At 42.8% G+C, this 25,433-nt stretch overlaps 1 protein-coding gene across 1 annotated transcript in view; it reads right to left on the bottom strand.

Moving 5' to 3' along the window:
• sycp2l (synaptonemal complex protein 2-like) overlaps positions 1 to 25,433 on the bottom strand; it is a 374,186-nt gene that overhangs the window by 275,003 nt on the left and 73,750 nt on the right. Inside the window, exon 8 of the mRNA XM_059652659.1 lies at positions 15,129 to 15,163. Within this exon, the coding sequence (XP_059508642.1) occupies positions 15,129 to 15,163 (35 nt within the window). The remainder of the gene's footprint in view (positions 1 to 15,128; positions 15,164 to 25,433) is intronic.

Raw genomic sequence — 25,433 nt, 5'->3', positions numbered from 1 at the left:
GCCAATTCTTAATCCTTTAAACCCCCTCCTTTTTGTCCATGTGCAGTTTCTATCCCTCTACATACCTCCCATTGAAGATACACCTCAAAAAGTTGAAAACATACCTGCTTCCGCTACCACCACCGACAGTGTGTTCCAGGCACTGACCACCCCCTGTGAAAAATTTTCCCTTCACTTTTCCGTTACATTATCCCCCTCTCTCCTTGAAGCTGTGCTCTCTTGTAGTTTCCATCCTGAGAAAAAACGTCTGTGTTGAGGAAGGACATGTCGGAAGGATCTTGTCGTGAGGCATTATGGGTGGATCTCAGGAATAGGAAGGATGAAATCACAACAGAACATTGAACAATACAGCGCAGAACAGGCCCTTCGGCCCTCGATGTTGTGCTGACCTGTGAACTAATCTAAGTCCCTCCCTCTACACTATCCCATCATCATCCATATGCTTATCCAAGGACTGTTTAAATGCCCCTAATATGGCTGAGTTAATCATGAGGGGTATAGACAGGGTGGATAGCAAAAAGCTTTTTCTCCCAGAGTGGGGGACTCAATTACTAGGGGTCATGAGTTCAAAGTGTGAGGAGGAAAGTTTAAGGGAGATATGCGTGGAAAGTTCTTTACACAGTGGGTGGTGGGTGCCCAGAACGTGTTGCCAGCAGAGGTGGTAGACGCAGGCACGTTTGCGTCTTTTAAGATATATTTGGACAGGTACATGGATGGGCAGGGAGCAAATGGACACAGACTGTCAGAAAATAGATGACAGGTTAGACAGAGGATCTTGATCAGCGTAGGCTTGGAGGGCCGAAGGGCCTGTTCCTGTGCTGTAATTTTCTTTGTTCTTTGTTCCTTAACTACATTGGCAGGCAGGGTGTTCCACGCCCTTACCACTCTCTGATTAAAGAACCTGCCCCTGACATCTGTCTTAAATCTATCACCACTCAATTTGCAGCGATGGCCCCTTGTACAATCTGAAGCCGTCATCCTAAGAAAAGGGTTCTCACTGTCCACTGAATCTAATCCTCTGATCATCTTGTATGTCTCTATTAAATCCCCTCTTAGCCTTCTTCTCTCCAATGAGAACAGACCCACGTCCCTCAGCCTTTCTTCACAAGGCCTGCACTCCAGACCAGGCAACATCCTGGTAAATCTCCTCTGCACCTTTTCCAATGCTTCCTGTAATGGGGCGACCAGAACTGCACACAATATTCCAAATGAGGCTGCACTAGTGTTTTGTACAGTTGCAGCATGACATCACGGCTCCAGAACTCAATCCCTCTACCAATAAAACCTAACACACCGTAAGCTTTCTTAACAGCACTATCGACCTGGGTGGCAACTTTCAGGGATCTATGTACATGGACACCAAGATCCCTCTGCACATCCACACTACCAAGAAACTTTCCATTGATCCAGTATTCTGCCTTCCTGTTATTCTTCCCAAAGTGAATCACCTCACATTTATTCGCATTTAACTCCATTTGCCACATTTCAGCCCAATTCTGCAGTTTATCCAAGTTTCCCTGCAACCTGCAACATGCTTCCACACTGTCCACCACTCCACCGACTTTAGTGTCATCTGCAAACTTACTAACCCATCCACCTATGCATGCATCCAAAACATTTATGAAAATGCAGTGGTCCCAAAACAGATCCTTGAGGCACACCACTAGTGACCTGACTCAACGACAAAGAACAAAGAAACCTACAGCACAGGAACAGGCTCTTCGGCCCTCCAAGCTTGCGCCGATCAAGATCCTCCGTCTAACCTGTCATCTATTTTCTAACGGTCTGTGTCTATTTTCTCCCTGCCCATCCATGTGCCTGTCCAAATATATCTTAAAAGACGCTAACGTGTCTGCGTCTACCACCTCCGCTGCCAACATGTTACAGGCACCCACCACCCTCTGTGTAAAGAACTTTCCACGCATATCTCCCTTAAAAACTTTCCTCCTCACACTTTGAACTCATGACCCCTAGTAATTGAGTCCCCCACTCTGGGGGAAAAAGCTTTTTGCTATCCACCCTGTCTGTACCCCTCATGCTTTTGCAGACCTCAATCAGGTCCCCCCTCAATCTCCGTCTTTCTAATGAAAATAATCCTAATCTACTCAACCTCTCTTCACAGCTGGCACCCTGGATACCAGGCAACATCCTGGTGAACCTCCTCTGCACCCTCTCCAAAGCATCCACATCCTTTTGATAATGTGGCCACCAGAACTGCACACCGCACTCCAAATGTAGCCGAACCAAAGTCCTATACAACTGCAACATGACCTGCCAACTCTTGTACTCAATACCCTGCCCAATGAAGGAAAGCATGCCATATGCCTTTTGGACCACCCTATTGGCCTGCGTTGCCACCTTCAGGGAACAACGGACCTGAACACCCAGATCTCTCTGTTCATCAATTTTCCCTAGGACTTTTCCACTTACTGTATAGTTCACCCTTGAATTTGATGTTCCAAAATGCATCGCCTCTCATTTGCCTGGATTGAACTCCATCTGCCAGTTATCTGCCCAACTCTCCAGTCTATCTATATTCTGCTGTAATCTGACAGTCCCCTTCACTATCAGCTACTCCACCAATCTTAGTGTCATCTGCAAACTTGCTGATCAGACCACCTACACCTTCCTCCAGATCATTTACATATATCACAAACAACAGTGGTCCCAGTGGAACACCAGTGGTCACAGGTCTCCAATTTGAGAAACTCCCTTCTACTACTACCCTCTGTCTCCTGTTGCCTAGCCAGTTTTTTATCCATCTAGCTATCACACCCTGGACCCCATGTGACTTCACTTTCTCCATCAGCCTGCCATGGGGAACCTTATCAAACGCCTTGCTGAAGTCCATGTATATTAAATCTACAGCCTTTCCCTCATCAATCAACTTTGTCACGTCCTCAAAGAATTCTATTAAGTTGGTAAGACATGACCTTCCCTGCACAAAACCATGTTGCCTATCACTGATAAGCCCTTTATCTTCCAAATGGGAAAAGATCCTATCCCTCAATATCTTCTCCAGTAGCTTCCCTATCACTGACGTCAGGCTCACCGGTCGAAAATTACCTGGATTATCCTTGCTGCCCTTCTTAAACAAGGGGACAACATAAACAAGTCTCCAGTCCTCTGGGACCTCACCCGTGTCTAAGGACGCTGCAAAGGACTCCAGGCTGAATATTTTCCATCAACCACCACTCGTTGCCTTCTTACTGAAAGCCAGTTTCTAATCCAAACTGCCAAATCTCCCTCAATCCCGTGCCTCTGTATTCTTTACAATAGCCTACCATGTGGAACCTTATCAAAGGCTTTACTGAAGTCCACGTGCCACGTCAACTGCCCTACCCTCATCCACATGCTTGGTCACCTTCTCAAAAAACTCAATGAGTTTTATGTTCTATGTTTTGTTTTCACTTCAGTGAAGTATATATATATATATCTCAGTGCTTCAATTGTCCACAGACCATTTTTTGGGGGGGGGGGGGTGGGGGTCTATAATATGCTTCCATCAATATCACTGCCTTTTTCCTTCCCAAACTCTACCCACAAAGACTCATTTGATTACCATCAAAATATCATCCTTTCTTTCTATCATAAGTGATACCTTAATCAATAATGTGACATCACTTTTATTACACCTTCCCCTCTCCTGTGTGAAGATCCAATACACTGGAATGTTCAGTGGTCAGTCCTGCCGCTCTGTCAACCACATCTCTGTGATGATAACTGTCTGTAAATTGAGATAACAAAGTATGGAGCTGAATGAACATAGCAGGCCAAGCAGCATCTTAGGAGCACAATTCTATATGTCAATCCATACCCTTCACTCATTTCCTCCCTATAATACTCCTGGAATTAAAATATAGGCCATCGAGCCTCACCTCTCTATCTTGAGGCTCAATATGTCTGCCGAGGATCTTTTATGAAACAATATGCAATTTAGCAGTGAGGCAGCAGGGCTAACTGCTGAGCCACCGTGCCATCCTATGATGTGCCACTTTTGAACTCATGAACTGTGTCCCCTGCTGAACTTGTTTAAACTCCTCCCAATTGCACTGATATCGAGATATCAGTGTTAGACTGGGGTGAACAAGGTCAGAAATCACACAACATCAGGTTACAGCCCAACAGATTTATTTGAAAACACAAGCTTTCAAAGCATAGCCTCTTTTGTCTTGTGAAGTGAGAAAGTAACACACAAGACACAGAATTTATAAGCAAAATATCAAAGGGTCACACAATTGATGAGGATGTATTAAATAAACCGAACATGCTGGTAAATGTTTAATCAGTCAGAGGTTTTTAATTGCTTAATATGTATATGTAAATCTCTGAATTTCTTTCAAGACACTGCCCTTACAGAAATACAGGTTTTATCAGTGTAAAGAAAATGTGACATTTTAGGTTAGACAATGCACATTAGGTGTCAGGCCTTGTTTAGAATCTGTTTGTGTTCTGATTTGTAGTCAGACTGGTTTCATTTCTGAAGTAGGAATATATAAAACACTACATTGACCAAATGTCTATAAATTGAGATAACAAAGTGTGGAGCTGGATGAACACAGCAGGCCAAGCAGCAGCTTAGGAGCACAAAAGCTGACATTTCAGGCCTAGACCCAGACCACATTGACTAACTGCCTATAAATTGTGTGCTTTTTGGACAAAGTAGAATGTACCTATAAACAGAAATTCACCCCACATATTTGTGTGTGTGTGAGTGTTTTTCACTCTCTCGCACCCCCCACCCCACATACACGCTCTCACTCTCTCTCCCTCCTCTACCCCCCCACCCTACACACACACAAAAATCTATGGGGTAAATTTGTATTTGCAGATAGTCTATTTTGTTCAAAAAGCACACTATTTATAGACAGTTAGTCAATGTGGTGTTTTATAAACACCTAATTTAGAAATAAAACCAGTCTGACTCCAAACCAAAACACAAGAAGATTCTCCACAAGCACTCACACCTAACAGGCACTGTCTGACCTAAAATGTCGTCTCTTCTTTACACTGATAAAACCTTTAGTTCTGTCAGGACAGTGATTTGAGAGAAATTTGCAAGTGATTTACATATACATATTAATCAATTAAAACCTTCTTACTGATTAAAGACTTAATAGCATCTTAAGTTTACTTAATACATCCTCATTAGTTGTGTGACTCTTTGATCTTTTACTTATAAGTTCTGTGTTCTGCATGTTTGTTTCTCTCTTCACGTGACAAAGGGGCTATGCTCTGAAAGCTGTATCAGAGATAATGGGAACTGAAGATGCTGGAGAATCCGAGATGACAAAGTGTGGAGCTGGATGAACACAGCAGGCCCAGCAGCATCTTAGGAGAACAAAAGCACAAAACCCCCTAAATCCATTGAACAAGCTTCTGTCACAACACTACAGATTTCTCACAGAAACCTAGCACTGATGGACCAGTCGATCAAGGAACATTCCTTGTCACAATGGATGTTTTGGCACACTACACCAGCATCCACAACCATGATGGAATCTCTGCAAAAGCCTCAGTACTCAATACCAACAACTGCCAATTTCCAGATGCCGTCCTGCAACTCATCCGCTTCATCCTTAACCAAAATGTCTTCAACTTTGACAACCAATTCTTCATCCAGCCACACAGAACAGCCATGGGGACCAGATGTGCACCCCAATATGCAAACATTTTCATGCACAGGTTTGAACAAGACTTCTTTGCTGCACAGAACCTCCGAACAACACTATACACCAGATACATTTTCTTCCTTTTGACTCAGGGCAAGAAATCACTGAAACAACTACACAGCGATATCAACAAGTTTCATCCCAACATCAGACTTACCATGGACTACTGTGTACAATCAATCTCATTCTTGGACACATGCATCTCCATCAGGGACAGATACCTCAATATCTCACTCTTCCACAAGCTACAGATAACTCACGATGCTGTACTTCTCTAGCTTCCACCCTAAACATATTAGAACAGCCACTCCCTACAGACAAGCGCTACACATACACAGGACCTGTTTGGATGAGAAGGAACACAACAGACACCTGAAGGTGTTGAAGGACACCCTTGTGGGAACAGGATATGAAGCCAACTCAATGACTGCCAGTTCTGACGTGCCACAGCAAAAAGACGTAATGACCTCCTCAGAAGACAGACAGGGACACGACCAATAGGGTACCCTTTGTCATCCAATACTTCCCAGGAGCACAGAAATTACGCTTTGTTCTTCATAGCCTTCAACACATTATTGATGATGATACGCACTTCACCAGGTTCTTCCCCATGCCTCCACTTCTCAACTTCGAACAACTGCCAAACCTTAAACAGACGACTGTTCACAGAAAACAACCCAGCCTTCAGGACAACATTGGCCACAATACTATACAACCCTGTTATGGTAACCTCTGCAAGACATGTCATATCTTTGACATTGACACTACCGTCACATGTGGGAACACCACCCACCATGTGCATGGCAGATACTCATGGGTCTCAGCCAACATTGTCTATCTCATACACTGCAGGCAAGGATGCCCGGAGACATGGTATACTGGCGAAACCATGCAGACACTGCGACAACAGATGAATGGACACCATGCAACAATCACCAAAACAGGGATGTTCAAAGAACAAAGAAAATTACAGCACACAGGCCCTTTGGCTCTCCAAGCCTGCGCCGATCCATATGCTCTATCTAAACATGTCACCTACTTTCCAAGCATCTGTATCCCTTTACTCCCTGCTCATTCATGTATCTGTCTTGATACATGTTAAATAACGCTATCCTGCCTGCCTCTACCACCTCCACTGGCAACGCGTTCCAGGCACCCACCACCCTCTGTGCAAAGAACCTTCCATGCATATCTCACTTAAACTTTTCCCCTCTCACCTTGAAATCGTGACCCCTAGTAATTTAAACCCCACCCCAACTGAGGAAAAGCTTCTTGCTATCCACCCTGTCTATGCCTCTCATGATATTGTACAGCTCAATCAGGTCCCCCCCGCAACCTCCATCTTTCTCATGTAAATGATCCTAATCTACTCAACCTCTCTTCACAGCTAGTTCCTTCCCAGTGGGGGAGCACTTCAGCAGTCAAGGACATTCAGCGTCAAATCTTCAGGTAAATGTCCTCCAAAGTGGACTTCAGGATATGAAATAATGCAGAGTTGCTGAACAGAGGCTGATAGCCAATTTCAGTACCCATGAGAATGGCCTCAATATATGATCTTGGGTTCATATCGCACTTTAGGTGACCCCACAACAATGTACACTCTCCCCCCAGATCCCACACAAATCTATGAGATGAATTTGTATTTGCGGATACATTCTATTTTGTTCTATAAGCACACAATTTATAGACAGTCAGTCAATGTGGCGTTTTATAAATTCGTACTTTTGAAATAAAACCAGTTTGACTCCAAACCAAAACACAAACAGATTCTAAACAAGGCCTCACACCCAACTTGCATTGTCTGACCTGAAATGTCACCTCTTCTTTCCACTGATAACATCTTTAGTTCTCTAAGGGCAGTGATTTGAAAGGATTTCAGGGATTTACATTTACATATTAATCAATTAAAGCCTTCTAACTGATTAAAGATTTACCAACATGTTCAGTTTGTTTAATACATCCTCGTCAGTTGGGTGACCCTTTGATCTTTTACTTATACATTCTGTGTTCTGTGTGTTTCTTTCTCACTTCATTTGACAGTGAGGCTACACTCTAAAAGGTTGTGCTTGCAAATAAACCTGTTGGACTACAACCTAGTATTGTGTGATTGCTGGCCTTGTCCAACAGCACTAGCAAACCTTCCCACAAGGATGTTGGTCCTGTGCTGGTTTAGATGCAGGTCACCCTGTTTGTAGATGTCACACCCTCCCCAGAAACAGTTCCGGTGCTCATTAGCGCATGAAATGAGGTATAATCTGGAGATCATATCTTTCAAGGTCCTGCTTTTTGATCGACTGCCCAATTCCCTGTACTCTTGATCCAAGACCTCATCCCTCATTCTACCTACATAGCTGATATCATTGAGTGCCATGATTTCTGTCCTAAGAACCAAAAGAACTGTGGATGCTGTAAATCAGGAACAAAAGCAAAGTTGCTGGAAAAGCTCAGCAGGTCTGGCAGCATCTGTGGAGAAGGAAAAAGAGTTAACGTTTCAGGTCCAGTGTCTGTCCTAACACTCTCCCATTCAGAATGGCCTGCAGCCATTCAATGTCAACCCTGACCCTGGTTCTGGAGTCACATCTATGGTCACGTAAAGGCGAGTCTGTTCCTGATGCAACGGATCCCCTTAACTTTGCTCCTTTTTTCTCATTTCTTTCCTTTCGTATAGTCAGACTGCTTGTGGTGTCAGAAGCTTGATTCTGTCTGCTATCCAGAGTAACTAGCATCTTTGCCAGCTTCTGAAATGGTAAACTAGTTTCTGAGCAGGACCCCAAGAGACCTGATAGTCACTTTTTCCCTCATTTCCTTCAGTCCTCTGAGCTGCGGTATGACCACCTCTCTAAATGTGCTATCCATATAACTCTTGGCTTTGCAAATGTATCACAGTTTTTCCAGCAGCTGCTTGAGTACCAGCAAAAAGATCCAGTTTGCGTAGTTGGGAGCATTTCCTGTCCACTTGGATTTTGGTAGGAGCCAAGACTTCCCGTATGACAGGTCAAACATATCACTCAACTATCCTCACCTGCCATGATTTAAAATTAAGCTTATTTAGTCTTCCTTGACTTTTCTAACTACAAGATCTGAAAAGATACTCTCCTTATCTCATTTTCTGAGATAATTGGAACTGCAGATGCTGGAGATCTGAGATAACAAAGTGTGGAGGTGGATGAACACAGCAGGCCAAGGAGCACATCTTATTCTCTGACTGCTTCTTACCTCTAGTGCATTTTAGTAAATGTTCACTTAATCCCTTAGTAATTTTTCACTTTAATTAACTTTAATTAGGGTTAGTCTTGAAAGGTAGGTGCTCAACAGCCAATCAGCTCACTGCTTCAATCATTTCTTTAGCAACTGTCTTTAGTTTCTTTTTTAATCTGTAAATTATTTCTCCCATTTACCTTTAATCTGCAAGCAATTTACAAAAGATATTCAAATTACACATAACAGCACAGCACAGAAACAGGCCCCTCAGCCCACCATGCCTGGTGGCTTACATTATCAACCGATGTACCTATATTTTCCTGTGATACCACTCTCTGTTTTGTAGTGGGTACCTGATCCTGGGCCTCAATTTACCCTGTTAGAAAGACCTTTTAAATGATGGACCAAAAAAAACTATAAAGCACCGCTTCACCTCCAGACTGAATTCCTACAATGCTCTAAATTCCCAGAAACCCACTCATGTTGGCATGTGTCTTATTCCAGTTGTGCACTCTCCCACTGCTTGTGCAAAACTTAATAAAGCTTATTATCATTTTGCTGTGGTATGCCATATAGGATGGCATTCATACAATTCCAAAAGTTATAGCCACAGAAGCTGATGAGATAGTGTAAACTTCAGAACTTTAATAACTATTCCCATAGATTGAAAGAAGCAGCAATAATTCTATCCAAAATAAATTATTAGAGGACAAGGACAAACTTATACAGGAATTGAAAGCAATGAGCCATGTCTGAGAAAAGGAGGAGTCAAGGCTACATGAACAAACTGTTTTGATAGCTGCTTGATAACTGAGTGTTTTGTACCACATGGACACCTGATGCCCTGCAGAAGAACTTTAGGAATTAATCACAGGAAAGCTCTGTTTTCAAAAAAGCAGCTGACACGAAACGTAACAAGGAACAAAGGAGTTACTTCTGATAACGAAGCAAGCCACAGACTCAAGGCTTCCAGAGGATCAATCAATATTTTCGATGAAAGCATCTAGAGAATCATCAATAATAGCACATCATGGACCTGAAGGGCAAAAAAAATGTACAAGCAAGCAAATCCAGAACTCTCCACTAACAGAACTTCGAAAAACAACACTACAAAAGGATCAAACACGGGAAATCACAGACAGATACTGTTTGGCTAGAATCATAGCTAAATTCCACCATTAATCTGCCAATAAATAGCCAATTTGTGATATGAGGCTCAACTTGCTTACTTGAGGGGTCTTCTTTTGGTTGCTACAATGCAATAAATCTTAAATCATTGTTTCAGTACTTTACTGAATTTAAGATATCTTAATAATTAGCCAAATTAAAAGTTACTTGTGGTGGTTTACCCACAACACTAACAAAAACAAAATAAACTGAGACTGTGTTCTTCTTTATTTTGTTTTGATGCTTCATTTCTCTTTTGTGTCAAAGTTCATCTTTTCTGCAGCTGCAGTGGAGGAAGTTTGCAAGGGCCTGCTATAGTGACGGCAAAGTGCTGGATCCTGGTGTCCGTTCCTGCGGCAACTTTGACATCGTCGGTGGTCTAATCCATTCAATTTAGCAGTAGTGCCAGCAGTGGGGCACGGTGACTCCAGTTCATTCCTCATGGTTATGGTGGCAATGTGGCAGCTTTGGGAAGTGACTGAAGTGGCCTCAGGTCCAGTGACAACTTCAGCGTCGGCACCTTAGTGGGTCCAGTCTTGCCCTCCTTTCTATGGCAAGGATGCAGTGGCTTCAGTGTCAGCTTTGGCAGTGGCAGTGTAGTGGGACTGATCTGAAACTCCTCCTTCTGCAGCCTCGGTGGGGGGGGGGGGGGGGGGGGTGGGTGGGGTTTGCTTCAGCTGTGATTTTCCTTAGCCACTCCAGAAACCCCAATTGTCTTGGAGGGAACAAAAGCTTAATTTTGTCCTAACTTTGCCTTAATTACTTATTTTTATCAACCTGTAACTAAACTGGCCTTCAACTGTGGTGACATATACACATCACACTGCATTTAGATAAATACAAGCGAGAATAAATTGCCATTCTATTCTATTTTTCTCCAGAACACAAACCAAGTACTTGCATGTTGATGCCAACTATCTGGCTTGAAGCAGTTCATCTCTGTAACACTCAAGTTGACCTTCCTCCTCTTCATTCATCCTCCCCCTCAAAAAACTGCTTCTGTTCTCTCAATTCCTCATCATCAACTGTATTCCCTTTTGTCCGCCCAGATTTTACAAATTGTGCATAATGCTAGTTAGAATTACACTTTCCAAGATATACTGCAGGGGACCCACAAACCATTCATGCAGCAGAACTACATCTTCAGCAGCCCAATTATCTGCTCCACCACGGTTCTGATTTAATGTTGTCTGTGATTCACTTTACTCATTAACTCATGGAGTGTGTGCATCGTTGGCTAGGCCAGCTTTTATTACCCAGCTTTGGTTGCCCTTGAAAAGATGGTGGAGAACTGTTTTCTTGAACCACTGCAATGCATTTGCTACAGAGAGGTTCACGATATCATTAAGTATGAATTTCCCGGACCTTAACTTCACAGCACTGAAGGAATGATATCTAGGTTAAGATGGTGAGTGGCTTGGCCAGAAACTTGCAGTTGGTGGTATTTCCGTGGATTGGCTGTCCCTGTCCATCCACAGGGCAGTGGTCAGTACTGAAGGTGTTGTATGAGGATCTTTAGATGTACAATGCATACTGTAGATTATACACACTGCTCATACTGAACATCAATAGTGGAAGGAGTGAAAGTTTATGATGTGGTGCCAATCAATGATCTGCTTGGACCTGGACTGTGGTGTTCATATGCTAGTTCAGTAGAGTTTTTAGTCAATGATAACACCCAGGTTGACGATAGTGGGGGATTCAGTGATGGTAACGCCATTCAATATCAACGGGCGAAGATTGTATCCTCTCTTGTTGGAGGTGGTCATTGCTAGGTACTTGTGCAACATGAAAGCTACACGTCACTTGTCAACCCAAGTCTGAATTGTCCAGGTCTTGCTGCAATTGGACACTGGCTTTTTCGCTATCTGAGCAGTTGAAGACGGTGCTGAACATTTTGGAATCATGTGGTGGGAAGGTTATTGATGGAACAACTTAAGATGATTGGGCCTTGGTCACTACCTTGAGGAACCCCTGCAGAGATGTCCTGCAGCTAACACAACTGACCTCCAACAATTGTGCCAACTGCCATTACTCAAGCCAGCGGAGTGTTTGCCCCTGATTGTCACTGATTCCAGTTTTGCTAGGGCTCCTTGATACCACACTCAGTCACAGGCTGACCTGATAGCAATAACTGTCACTTTCACTTCACCTCTTTAATTCAGCTCTTCTATCCATGTTTGAACCAAGTCTGTAATTAGGTCAGGAACTGAGTGGCTCTAGCAGAATCCGAATTGGACATCACTGTGTAGGTGCTCCTTGATGACACCTTCCACCACTTTACTGATGATTGAGAGTAGGTTGCTAGGGTGAGAAAAGGCCGGGTTGGATTTGTCCTTTTTTATGTGTGCAGAACACATCTGAACAATTTTCCACATTGTTGGAAGGATGCCAACGATGAAACTGTAGTGGAAGCATTTAGCAAGTGGAGTGGCAAGTTTTGGAACTCAAGCCTTCAGGACGTTTGCTGGAATGTTGTCAGGCCCGCAATCTTTACATCATCCAGCGTCTCCAACTGTTTCTTGATACTACAGTAGTGAATCAAATCAGCTAAAGACAAGTATCTGTCATCCTGGGGACCACTGCAGGAAACCAATACGGACCAGGTTCAGACCAGGTAATGGATATGCTGATATGGGCCAGAATAATTTGCAGAAGGAAATATGATGTGAGAAAAAAAACTTTGCCGGTCCGGACTGCACTATCTGGAAGCATGGTCGAATAAGGTTCAGTTAAGGCATTCAAGAGACTATTAGATGATTATTTAAATTGAAACAACGTTCAAGGATATACAGAAAACACAAGAGAATGGCGCTAAGTCATGATGCTAATTTGGAGAGCTAATGCAGTTAAGATGGGCAGAACTCCCTCCTTCATGACAATGTGGGTCTACCTACACAAAATGGACTGCAGCATAAGTTCAAAAAGACAGCTCATCACCATCTTCTCAGACACACATGTCCACATCTCATGGCTGAATTAAACAAAAGGCTAGACGTAATCAGTGAAAACCGGGATTCCAAGCACAACTTTAGTAAAGCCTCTGACAAGGTTCTACACAATGGACTAGTTAGTAAAGTTAGATTACATGAGATTCAAGGTGAGCTTGCCAACTGGATACAAAATTAGCAGCAGGAGGCAGATGGTGATGGTGGAGGATTGTTTTTCAGACTGGGGGCCTTTCACCAGCTATGTTCCACATGGATCGGTGCTGGGTCTACTTGTCATCTATATAAATGACTTTAGATGAGGATACAGAAGGCACAGATAGTAAATTTGCAGATGACCCCAAAATTAGTGGTATAGTGGGCAGTGAAGAAGGTTATCTAAAATTACAAACTTGATCAATTGGGTCAATGGGCTAAAGATTGGCAGATAGAGTTTAATTTGAATAAATGTGAGGTATTGCACTTTCATAAGACAAACATGGGCAGGAGTTGTACAATTAAAAGTAGGGCCCTGAGTGGTGTTGTAAATCAGAGACCGAGGGGTTCGGGTATATCATTCTTTGAAGTTTCCATCACATATAGACAGAGTGATTAAGAAAGCATTTAGCACACTTGCCTTCATTGCTCAGATCGTTGATTAAAGGAGTTGGGGCATCATGTCAAGGTTGACATGGACTTTGGTGAGGCCTCTTCTGGAGACTGTGTCTAGTTCTGGCTACCCTTTTACATGAGGTATACTATTAAGATGGAGAAATTTCAGAAGAGATTTATCAAGATGTTGCCAGAAATGAAGGGTTTGAGTTATAAGGAGAACCTGGATAGACTGGGACTTCTTACACTGGCGTGCAGGAGATTGAGGGGTGATGTTACAGAGGTTTATCAAATAAAATAAAATCATGACAGGTACAGATAAGGTGAACGGTAGATGTCTTCTCCCTAGAATGGTGAATTTCAAATCTAAGGGGCATATTTATAAGTGAGAGGAGAAAGTTTTAATAAAGACATAGAGGGCACACAGAGGGCGGTTCGAATGTGAAAGGAACTTCTAGAAGTTGTGGTGGATGTGGGTACAGTTACAACGTTTAAAAGTTACAATGTGGATAAGTACATTAATAAGAAATGTTTGGAGGGAGATGGCTCAAGCACAGGCAGATGGGACTAGTTTAGTTTGGGAATATAATCGGGATGGACTCGTTGGACTGAAGGGTCTTTTTCCACGCTGTATGGCTTCTCCTTTAACTAGCCGCCATAGACATAACAAGTCAAATAGCCTCCTTTAAAAAAAATGAAGAACTGAAATTGCTGGAAATCCGAAACAAAAAAACAAATTGCTGGACAAACTCAGCAACATTTGTGGAGAAAAAGCAAATTAAGGTTTTGGGTCCAGTTAATTTCTGGTTTGTTTCAAATAGCCTTCTCCTTTGCTGTAAGTTTCTCTGATTGTTTAAATGTAGTAGACTAAGTCCCAAAAGATTTCAATTCATGATACTTATTTTGTTGCTTTAATCAGACCATACAATGCTACAATTCTAGGAAATGAAAATGTATAAGCAATGAAGTTGAGTAAAACAGCTGAAAGAACTGCAGATCCTGTGAATCAGGAACAAAAACAAAGTTTCTGGAAAAGCTCAGCAGGTCTGGCAGCATCTGTGAAGCAAAAAACAGAGTTAACATTTTGGGTCCAGTCACCCTTCCTCTGACAGGATAGCTCCTTGCTTCGCGCGAAATTAGTTGAACAGCATGACACAACAAACAGCGATTCACACAGACTATTTTAAACATCCAGCCAAATGCTTTCCACTAAGATACCTGGGTTAAAATATTGACAAAGATTAATTCTTTACAATGATTATTAAACACATGCAAACTGCTGAACTTCATTTTCAAGACACGACAGAAAACCCTTGACATCTAAGTGACCAATCCGGTGTTTTCAGTTCGATTTAATGCATATTCCAGCACATGACTTTTCACGAGGTTACTTGTAATGCATAATCAACATGGTCCACCAAAAACAACACACATGAAATACTAATTCCCAGAAAAAAAAAACAATTTATTGATGCAGCAGAAGCTAAGTATTGCATTTGAATCAGTGAATCGTAACTACTCAAAAATAACTGAAAGGTCTTTTTCTTACCACCAGCATCCAAAATCCTTTTGCCAAAATCATTCCTGCAAAATAAATATGGTTAAGTTAATTAGATTACATATAAAACTGAATACTACATACTACATTTCACAGGTTTTTGCTCCGCATTATCTGGGAAAAAGAGGTAAGGCTCTCCAATCAATATGAGGCGTTGGTGTAGACAGATTGATGAGAATGGCGGCAATGGATCCTATACTGAGTTAAGTTCTAGGTGCGGACAGCAATGCAAATTTATGCATTATGATGGTCAGCCTGCCCAATTTATATTTCTGATTCGTCTACCAATTCGTGAACACATTCACAACAAAAGGAACATACAGGCCCCTGAGCCTACTCCATCATTTAATTAGAAGGATTGTCAAAGGATACAGCGCATTATGGATAAATTGCAGATTTGGGGAGTACAGGTTCACACATCCCTGAAAGTGGAAACAAGTGTGGATAAAGAAGAAGGCATACAGCATGCTTGCCTTTATCAGCCAAGGCACTGAAGATAAAAATTGAAAAATTATGTTAGAAATGTATCAAACTTTAGTTGGTCAATTTTGGAATCTTGAGTTCAGTTCTGGTCACCACCCTAACAGAAGGACATGCATGCTTTGGAGAGGATGCAGAGAAGATTAACCCTGGTCTAGAGGGTTTTAGGTATGAGGAGAGGTTGGAGAATCTCAGATTGTTTTCACTGGAAACATGGAGATTGAGGGGGAAACCTGATAGACATTTACAAAATTATAAGAGGCATATGTAGTGTGGTCAGTCAGAGGCTTTTTCCCAGGGTGGAAAGGTCAACATAAGACGGCACAGTCTCAAGGTGAGAGGGACAAAGTTTAGGTCAGAAGTGCAGGGCACGTTTTTCACACAGAAGATGATTGGTGCATGGAATACATTGGAGAGTTGGGCGGAGAAATGGCAGATGGAGTTCAATCCAGGCAAATGCAAGGTGATGCATTTTGGAAGATCCAATTCAAGAGCAAACTATACAGTAAATGGAAAAGCACTGGGGAAAATTGATGCACAGATAGATCTGGATGTTCAGGTCCACTGTACCCTGAAGGTGGCCAATGCAGGTTGATAGAGTAATCAAGAAGGCATACAGCATGCTTTCATTCATCGGACGGGATACTGAATACAAGAGTTGGCAGGTCTTGTTACAGTTATACAGGACTTTGGTTCGACCACATTCAGAACACTGCGTGCAGTTCTGGTCACCACATTAGCAAAAAGATGTGGATGCTTTGGACAGGGTGCAGAGGAGGTTCACCAGGGTATTGCCTGGTATGGAGGGCACTAGCTATGAAGAGAGGTTGAGTAGATTAGGATTATTTACATTAGAAAGACGGAGGTAGAAGGGGGACCTGATTGAGGTTTATAAAAATCATGAGAGTTGTAGACAGGATGGATAGCAAGAAGCCTTTTCCCAGACTGGGGAACTCAATTACTAGAAGTCACGATTTCAAGGTGAGAGGGGAAAAGTTTAAGGGAGATATGCATGGAAAGTTCTTGACGCAGAGGGTGGTGGGTGCCTGGAACACGTTGCCAGTGGAGATGGCAGAGGAGGGCATGACAGCGTCATTTAAGATGTATCTAGACAGATACATGAATTGGCAAGGAGCAGAGGGATACAAATCCTTGGAAAATAGGTGACAGTTTACAGAGGATCTGGATTGGCGCAGGCTTGGAGGGCCGAAGATCCTGTTCCTGTGCTGTAATTTTCTTTGTTCTTTGTTCTTGTTCTTTCTATTTAACCAAACGAACCATGCAAGTAAGACACTGAGAAAACTCAATAGGAAATCACAGCAGTTTCCTGGCGAATTCAGCTCTCCATTTGCTGCAACCAGCCTCCAAAGAGCACCAAATACCATCTCAGGGTACAGTCAATGGCCACCATGCACTTGCACTTCTTATCCACATGTATTGGCATCCATCTGCCAACTCCCCCCGCCCCCAATCATCATGGCATTTCTTTGATCCACCCCACACTTGCATGGTAGATCATATTGGCAACTTGCATTGAAAGGCAGCTGCAAAGGCACTTCACACCCACAAACAGGCACATATATTGGACCAGGCTGCTTCTCACTTGCACTCATTTAGCACCACACTCACAGCATCCATTTCTGCCATATCAATGCACACTGGCACAGCCTAAGAGTATCAAATGCAACCAGTTATCCTCAATGTATTATGGTTGCTCCCAAGGCAGTCTTGCTGGTACACGTTGCAGGGTTACATAATGCTTTTGTGATGCAAGGTGTGTGACTGTATATAATTAATGTAACTTAGTTCTGAATTTGGAATTTCTAACTCGAACTAGTAGCATATGAGTTTTCTGTCTAACTGAGGAGGTTTAATGTTTAACTTGTAAATATTTCTGATTTCTTTCAGGAAACAATGTGAGAGAAAGACATTTGGGGAGTCATGGGTTTGCAGTCACACTGGGAAAATTTTATGAGAACAAAGCAAACAGTTGCACACTAGACTCTAATTTAAAAGGTCATGGACATGGATTTCATTTTTCAGTTGGGCCAAATAAGTTTTCAAGGTCTTCATTCATGTGTAAAGTAGTCACACCTGAGACAGAGAGTTGTTAGGGAGTTTTGAGAAGATTTGTAGCTCAGGTTGAGGTTCTGGATGTGAGTTTGCTCGCTGAGCTGGAAGGTTAGTTTTCAGACGTTTCGTCACCATTCTAGGTAACATCATCAGTGAGCCTCCGACGAAGTGCTGGTGTTATGTCCCGCTTTCTATTTATCTGGTTAGGTTTCCTTGGGTTGGTGATGTCATTTCATGTTCTTTTTCTCAGGGGATGGTAGATTGGCTCCAAATCAATGTGTTTGTTGATGGAGTTCCAGCTGGAATGCCATGCTTCTAGGAATTCTCGTGCATGTCTCTGTTTGACTTGTCCTAGGCTAGCGGGGTGTTAAGGGGAGGTTTGTATTTGAGACATTTAGGTAGTACCTGTTTCCTTAGGCATTCATGCAGGAAGTACAGCTGTTCGCGGGTGGCACTCTGTCGGATGGCATTGGTTTCCCATCTTCGGGCCAGTTTTAGCATATTGCGCCCATAGGTGCTAGCGAGTTTTGAGAAGATTTATAGCTCAGGTTGAGGTTCTGGATGTAAGTTTGCTCACTGAGCTGGAAGGTTAGTTTTCAGACGTTTCATCACCATTCTAGGTAACATCATCAGTGAGCCTCCGACGAAGCGCTGGTGTTATGTCCCGCTTTCTATTTATCTGGTTAGAGTTGTCTAGAATGATTAAGAAACAGATTACTTCAGTGTAAGGATGTTCCAGATAATAAGAGCTTGTTTGAAGTTGAGAACCATAGAATCCCTATAGTGTGGAAACGGGCTGTTCAGCCCAACGAGTCCACACTGCCACTCTGAAGAGTATCCCACCCAGATCCATTCCCCTACCTGTTACCTATAACCGTGGATTTCCCATGTCTGATCCAACTAACTTACACATGCCTGGACACCGCAAGCAATTTAGTATGATCAATGCACCCAAACTGCACATCTTTGGACTGTGGGAGGAAACCAGAGCACCTGGAGAAAACATACAAAGATATGCACAGGGAGAATGTGCAAGCTACGCACAGACATTCACCTGAGGGTGGAATCGAGCCCACCGTGCCATTGCTCAGTCATCAGATGACTCAAGAAAAGGATGAGGAAGATTTCTAAGGAGGGGTCACCAGACCTGAAACATTAATTCTGTTTTTTCCTTCACAGATGCTGCCAGTCCTGCTGAGTTTTTCCTTGTTTTTGTCCAAGAACAGGCTATCAGATGCTCAAGGATGGACACAGAAGCCACTGCTAAAGTGAACGCTTCAGAGGTAACAGAGAAGGTATTTCTTTCTGGTGTGAGTAAGTAGTTTGGTTGACTCTATTTATCTTCATTTCTTTTGCATAATAAACTTATGGATAAATTCAACCCAAACATGCAGCACTGAATGCTTATCTTGCATTGAGATACCACCTCGCTAAAACCAAACAAGAAATATGATCTACCAAGCCTGATTTCAATCTGGGTTCTAATCTGTTAAGTCATAACATCAGCAAGAATCGTAACAGTTTGCGGAATAGTATTTCAGTACTAGCATTGCACCACCACTAGTTGTCTGATTTTAGTGAACAGTGCTTCTTGTTTTGTGCCTCATTATCACTAGCCTTGAGATGCTGCAATGGTGCACACTCTAATGACAGTTTCCAAATCAATGATTCATTTCTTTACGCTGGTTGCTGCATCATTGCTACAGCTCTCAACATTTTTTGGCTCTGTGCAAAAGCCTTTTCATGATTTATCTACTTGATTCTATGCATCGTATGTGTCATAATTAAAAGTGCATTTTTTAATAAGTACAGATTAGCTGAGAAACGACAGGAAAGTGAAAGTTAGGGTCAATATAATAAAATAATTAAGCAAGCAAAGTTGCACTAGGGAGATAAAGTAAGCATCAAGGAAGTGAGTTTGAGACTAATCCTGTGTCTCAATATATTTTTGCTATCTCCTCTCTCACTGCTAAGTTGAAGCAGAACTGCTGGGACCATGATCCTGTGCCTCAATATATCCTCTTGTTGCCTCCTCTCTCGCTGCTGTGTTAATTCCATGTAAGCTTGACTTCAAGACATGGCAGTAGAGGCAAGTCAAATGCAACATACGGCCTGAAATATATGAGAAGTCAGGGACCATGTCAGAGCCTTACACGACCATATGTACGTGATATCTTTCCAGCTACAGAACCTTTTGGTCTGAATTATGGAGCTTGGATGACAATTTAAGACATTGTGGTTTATCCATGAGACTGAGAGTTATATCGATTAGTTCAGTGAGATGGTGGCACATCAGCTGAAGCCTGGAGAAAGGAAGGGAATGGATAACCACCAATCAGCACAAGAGAAACATGCAGGTAGTGCAGAATTCCCCATAATTTTCCACTCACAAACCAGCTTTCTATCTTGAAACTGATGAATATGTTAATTCCTCAGGGGAGTGCAGTCACAGCCATGTTTGTGGCATTGCAAACAACTGGCTATACAAGAGTTGATCAAGATAAAAAGAAGAGCGATAGTGAAATGGGATTTATTATTTAGGAGAACAGACAGATGTTTCTGCGGCCACTGTAATTTCAGAATGGTATGTTGCTTCCCTAGGTATGTGATGAATAAAAGGATGACTAGGTTAAGAATAGGGCCAGTCAAAGATGGAAATGGGAAGTTGTGTGTGGGCCCTGTGGAGATCAGAGAGGTGCTAACCGAATATTTCTCATCTATTTTCACTCAGGAAAAGGAGAATATTGTAGAGGAGAAGGCTGAGATATGGGCTATTAGGCTTGAAAGGATTGAGGTTAGTAAGGAGAAGGTATTATCAATTCTAGAAAGTGTAAAGGTAAATAAATCCCCTGGGCCAGATGGGATTTTTCCAAGGATTGTCTGGGAAGTTAGGGAGGAGATGGCAGAGCCTCTGGCCTTGATTTTTTAGTCATTAATGTCTATAGGTTTACTACTAGAGGGCTGGAGGATGGCAAATGTTGTGCTAATGGTCGAGAATGGTAGTAAAGATGACCCAGGTAATTATAGATCAATGCGCCTTACGTCTGTTGTAAGAAAAGTTTTGGAAAGGATTATAACAGATAGGATTTATAATCATCTAGCAAGCAACAATTTGATTCGAGATAGTCAACATAGATTCATCTAGGGCAGCTCGTGTATCACGAACCTCACTGAGTTTTTTGAGGTGACCAAGCATGTAGATGAGGGTAGAGCAGCTGACGTGGTGTACACAGACTTCAGTAAAGCCTTTGATAAGGTTCCACATGGTAGGCTATTGGAGAAAATGCGGAGGCATGGGATTGAGGGAGATTTAGCAGTTTGGATTAGAAACTGGCTTTCGGTAAGAAGGCAATGAGTGATGGTTGATGGAAAATATTCAGCCTGGAGTCTGGTTACTAATGGTGTGCCTCAACGATCTGTTTTGGGACTACTGGTGTTTATCATTTTTATAAATGACTTGGATGCAGGCATAGGTGGATGGGTTAGTAAGTTTGCAGATAACACTAAAGTTGGTAGAGTGGTGGACAGTGTGGCTGAATGTTGCAGGTTGCAAGGAAGCTTGGATAAACTGCAGAATTGGGCTAAAAGGTGGCAAATGGAGTTAAATGCAGATAAATGTGAGATGATTCACTTTGGGAAGAATAACAGGAAGACAGAATACTGGATCAATGGAAAGGTTCTTGGTAGTGTGGATGTGCAGAGGGATCTTGGTGTCCATGTACATAGATCCCTGAAAGTTGCCAACCAGGTTGATAGTGCTGTTAAGAAGGCATATAGTGTGTTAGGTTTTATTGGTAGAGGGATTGAGTTCTGGAGCTGCGATGTCAGGCTGCAACTGTACAAAACGCTAGTGCAGCCTCATTTGGAATATTACGTACAGTTCTGGTCGCTCCATTACAGGAAGAAGGTGGAAGCACTGGAAAAGGTGCAGAGGAGATTTACCAGGATGTTGCCTAGTCTGGACTGAAGGTCTTATGAGGAAAGGCTGAGGGACTTGGGTCTGTTCTCATTGGAGAGAAGAAGGCTAAGAGAGGATTTAACAGAGACATACAAGATGATCGGAGGATTAGATTCAGTGGACAGTGACGGTCGTTTTCCTAGGATGACGACGTCAGCTTGTACGAGGGGCATAGCTGCAAATTGAGGGGTGATAGTTTTAAGACAGATGTCAGAGGCAGGTTCTTTACTCAGAGCGTGGTAAGGGCACTGAATGCCCTGCCTGACAATGTAGTTAACTCAGCCACATTAGGGGCATTTAAACAGTCCTTGGATAAGCAAATGGATGATGATGGGATAGCGTGAGGGGATGGGCTTAGATTAGTTCACAGGTCGGTGCAACATAGAGGGCCAAAGGGTTTGTTCTGCGCTGTATTGTTCTCTGTTCTATGTTCTCGTGCCAACGTCCAGGATATCACAAATGGCAACTGGACATTCTTCTCAGTGGCTGAACCACCCATATATCATGGTCTATGTTGAAATTAATGACTTAGGTAAGAAGGAGATATGGTCCTGCAATCAAAATTTAGGCAGCAAGTTCGGAAGTAACTGAGCAAAAACTCAAATGTAGTAATCCCTAGTTACTCCTAGTATCACGTGCAAGTGAGTACAGAAAGAGGACGGTAAGGCAGATAAATGCGTGGCTGGAAACACAGTGCAGGAGATGGGGCTTTAGATTCTGAGGATACTGTGACAGGTTCTGGGGAAGAGAGCACCTGTACAAGACATATGGGCTTGCCTGAACAGAGCTGGGACTCAGGTTCTTGCAGTTAGTAAGTCTTTAAAGTAATTTGGAAGGGGTGTAGGGACCAAGGTACACAAAATACTTCAGAGGTGCAGCTGGCACCAGCAAGTTATCAGGTGATGTCAAAGTAACAAAGACAAAAAAAAATGAAGTCTAAATCAGGGCGATTCCGCATGTACACGAGTGCATGGAGTATAGTGAATAACATAAGGGAGTTGCAAGCACAGATTGCTATGTGGAATTATGATGCTTTGGCAACAGAGAACAAGCCCAAGAGGGTCAATGCTGGGTGCTAAGTATTCCTAGGTATCAGGTATTCAGACAACATTGAAAAGAAATGAAAAGACAGAGGTAGCAGTATTGTTTAAGGAGAGATAATGGGAACTGCAGATGCTGGAGATTCCAAGATAATAAAATGTGAGGCTGGATGAACACAGCAGGCCACCCGAAACGTCAGCTTTTGTGCTCCTGAGATGCTGCTTGGCCTGCTGTGTTCATCCAGCCTCACATTTTATTATCTTAGTATTGTTTAAGGAGTTCATTTAAGGAGTGCTGGAGAAAGATGATGACTCAGGCACAAAATCAATCTGCTGGAACTAAGCACCAAAAGGATACAACAGCATTGTTGGGTGTAGTCCACTAATCATCTAATGGAAAGGATGCAGAGGAGAAATCTGCGGGAAAATTAGAAAGATGTAGACAGTAGTTTCAATGGGATACTTAAATTACCCAAAAATAGACTGGATACTTGTAGCACACATTGGTGTGCTACGGGCAAGTGTTCTTAGATTACATGCACGAGAGCTTCCTACAGCAGTTTGTTTACAGTCCAACAAAAAAAATGCTTTATTGGACCTGGTTCTTGGAAATCAGGTGGGTCAAGAAGATGAAGTGTCAGTTGGAAAACAACAGGACACAGTGATTATTCCATTGTTAGGTTCTAGGTAATGGTGGAGAATGGCATGTAAAGATCCACTGTGACAAATATTGATTGGTGGAAAGAGGCCTTCAATGAAGCAAGAACAGAGCTAAAACAGAAATAAAAATTGCTAAAGAAACTCCGCAGGTCTGCAGTGAAGCATTGAGCTTCAAGTTGAGTTAGTAGGTAGGAAAAGCTTAATTGATGGTGGTTGTGAGTGGTGGTGAGGGGCAAAGATAAGAAGAGACCAAGAGCAAGTGAAATACAAAAGGGGGAGGTAAATAAGGAAATAATGTTAGCAGGTCAGGATAGTGGAAAAGCTGAATAAGAAATAATAAGAGCTAAGAGTAAGAAAACAGATCAGTTGTACTGAATGCAACCAATATAATAGGATAATGGGGCTCAGAGTGCTTGGGAATGGGTAATTCTGCTAAAATCAATCCACGTCTTAATAAGACCGAGTGGGGTGCATAAAAGACATGGAAGGATGGAACCATGCAAAGTTACTGAACTCAATATTGAGTCCTAGAAGCGACAGGATTCCCAAAGAAAGATGTTGTTCTTTGAGCTTACATTGAGGCTTGCTGGAACAGAATGGCAGCCCTGAAACTGACACACTAGCCAAGGTGGTACATTTGACTGGCAGGCAAGTGGAAGCTCAGAGTCATATTTTGCAGACAGAGTGTAGGTGGTCTGCAAAGCGGTCACTTAGCCTGCATCCTGCCTCCCTGTTGTAGAGGACATCACACTGTGAGCAGTGAATACAGTAGACTAGATTGATTGAAGTACAGGTGAATCACTGCTTCACCTGGAAGCTATGTCTGGGGACTTGGATTTTGAGGGAGAGGAGGTAAACGGGCAGGTATTACACTTTCTGCTATTACATGGGAGGGGTGCCATGGGGTTCTGAGGGGATGTTGAGAGTGGGGGAGTCATCCATCAGAATGCTCCTGAGGGTACAATCCCTGCAGAATACTGACTAGGTGAGGAAGGGGAGTGAGAGTCTGGTCAAGGCATCCCGTTGGAGGTGATGAAAGTGGTGCCTTACAATCCTTAGGATGCCCAGGTTGTTGAGGTGGTAAGTGCGGACCAGAGAAACCTCATCTTTGAGGGAGGGAAGGGAAGGAGTGTGGGCAGAATGCAGGAGATGAGTCAAACACCTCCAGGGGCTCTGTCAAGCATGGTAGTGGTGAATCTCTGTTAAGGAAAGAGGTGAAAATTTCTGAGGCTCCTTCTGAAAGATGGCAGTCAGAGCTGATGCAATGGAGAAACTGGGAGAATTGGATGGAATCCTTGCAAGAAGCAGGGAGTGAGGCTATATAGTCAATGTAACTGTGGGAGTCAATGGTTTGTATTGCATTTCGATGACTAGAATATCCCCAGAAATGGAAACAGCAATGTTGTGGAAGGGAAGGGAGGAGTCAGAGATTCGACAGGTGAAGGTGAGGTCACGTTGAAATTGAAAGTGAAATAAATAAACATTTTCAATTCCAGATGAGAGGGGAAAGCAGCACTGATAATGTAATCAATGTACTCCAGTACACTGTCTTGGGGATGACCTGAGTAAGCTTCGAACAAAGAATGTTCCTCATATGCCACTAAGGAACAGGTATAACTTGGGCCCATGAAGGTACACGTGGCCACAACTTTGAGCTGAAGAACATGACAGAGGAATTAAATGAGGGGTTGTTCAAAGCGAAGACAAGCTTCACCAGGTGGTGGAGGGCGGTGATGGATACAGACGGTTCAGGCCTTCTTTTCAGAAAGAAGTAGACAGCCCTGAACCCATCCTGATGGGGAATGGACGCGTACATAGGGTTGCATATCCACAGTGAATTGGAGGCAGTTGTTGCCGACGAATTGGAAAGATTGAAACTGAGATAAAGCTTCAGAAGAATCGTGGGTGTAACTCGGGAAGGAGTGGACAATGGAACAAAAAAATATATGAGGTAGGAATAAACAATGTTTTGGGGGAGAAGACAGAAGCAAGCTGCATGAGATGGGTAACTTTGAGCTGGAGGCTGCCTGGGAGATCTTCAGATGAGATGAGGTTGGTGACATTTGTAGGTATAATGGCCTGATG

Source organism: Stegostoma tigrinum, chromosome 19 (assembly GCF_030684315.1).
Source record: "Stegostoma tigrinum isolate sSteTig4 chromosome 19, sSteTig4.hap1, whole genome shotgun sequence".
NCBI classification, from domain to species: Eukaryota; Metazoa; Chordata; class Chondrichthyes; order Orectolobiformes; family Stegostomatidae; genus Stegostoma; species Stegostoma tigrinum.
The sequence above is the reverse complement of the archived record's forward strand: the minus strand, read 5'-3'. Positions and strand labels throughout refer to the sequence as shown.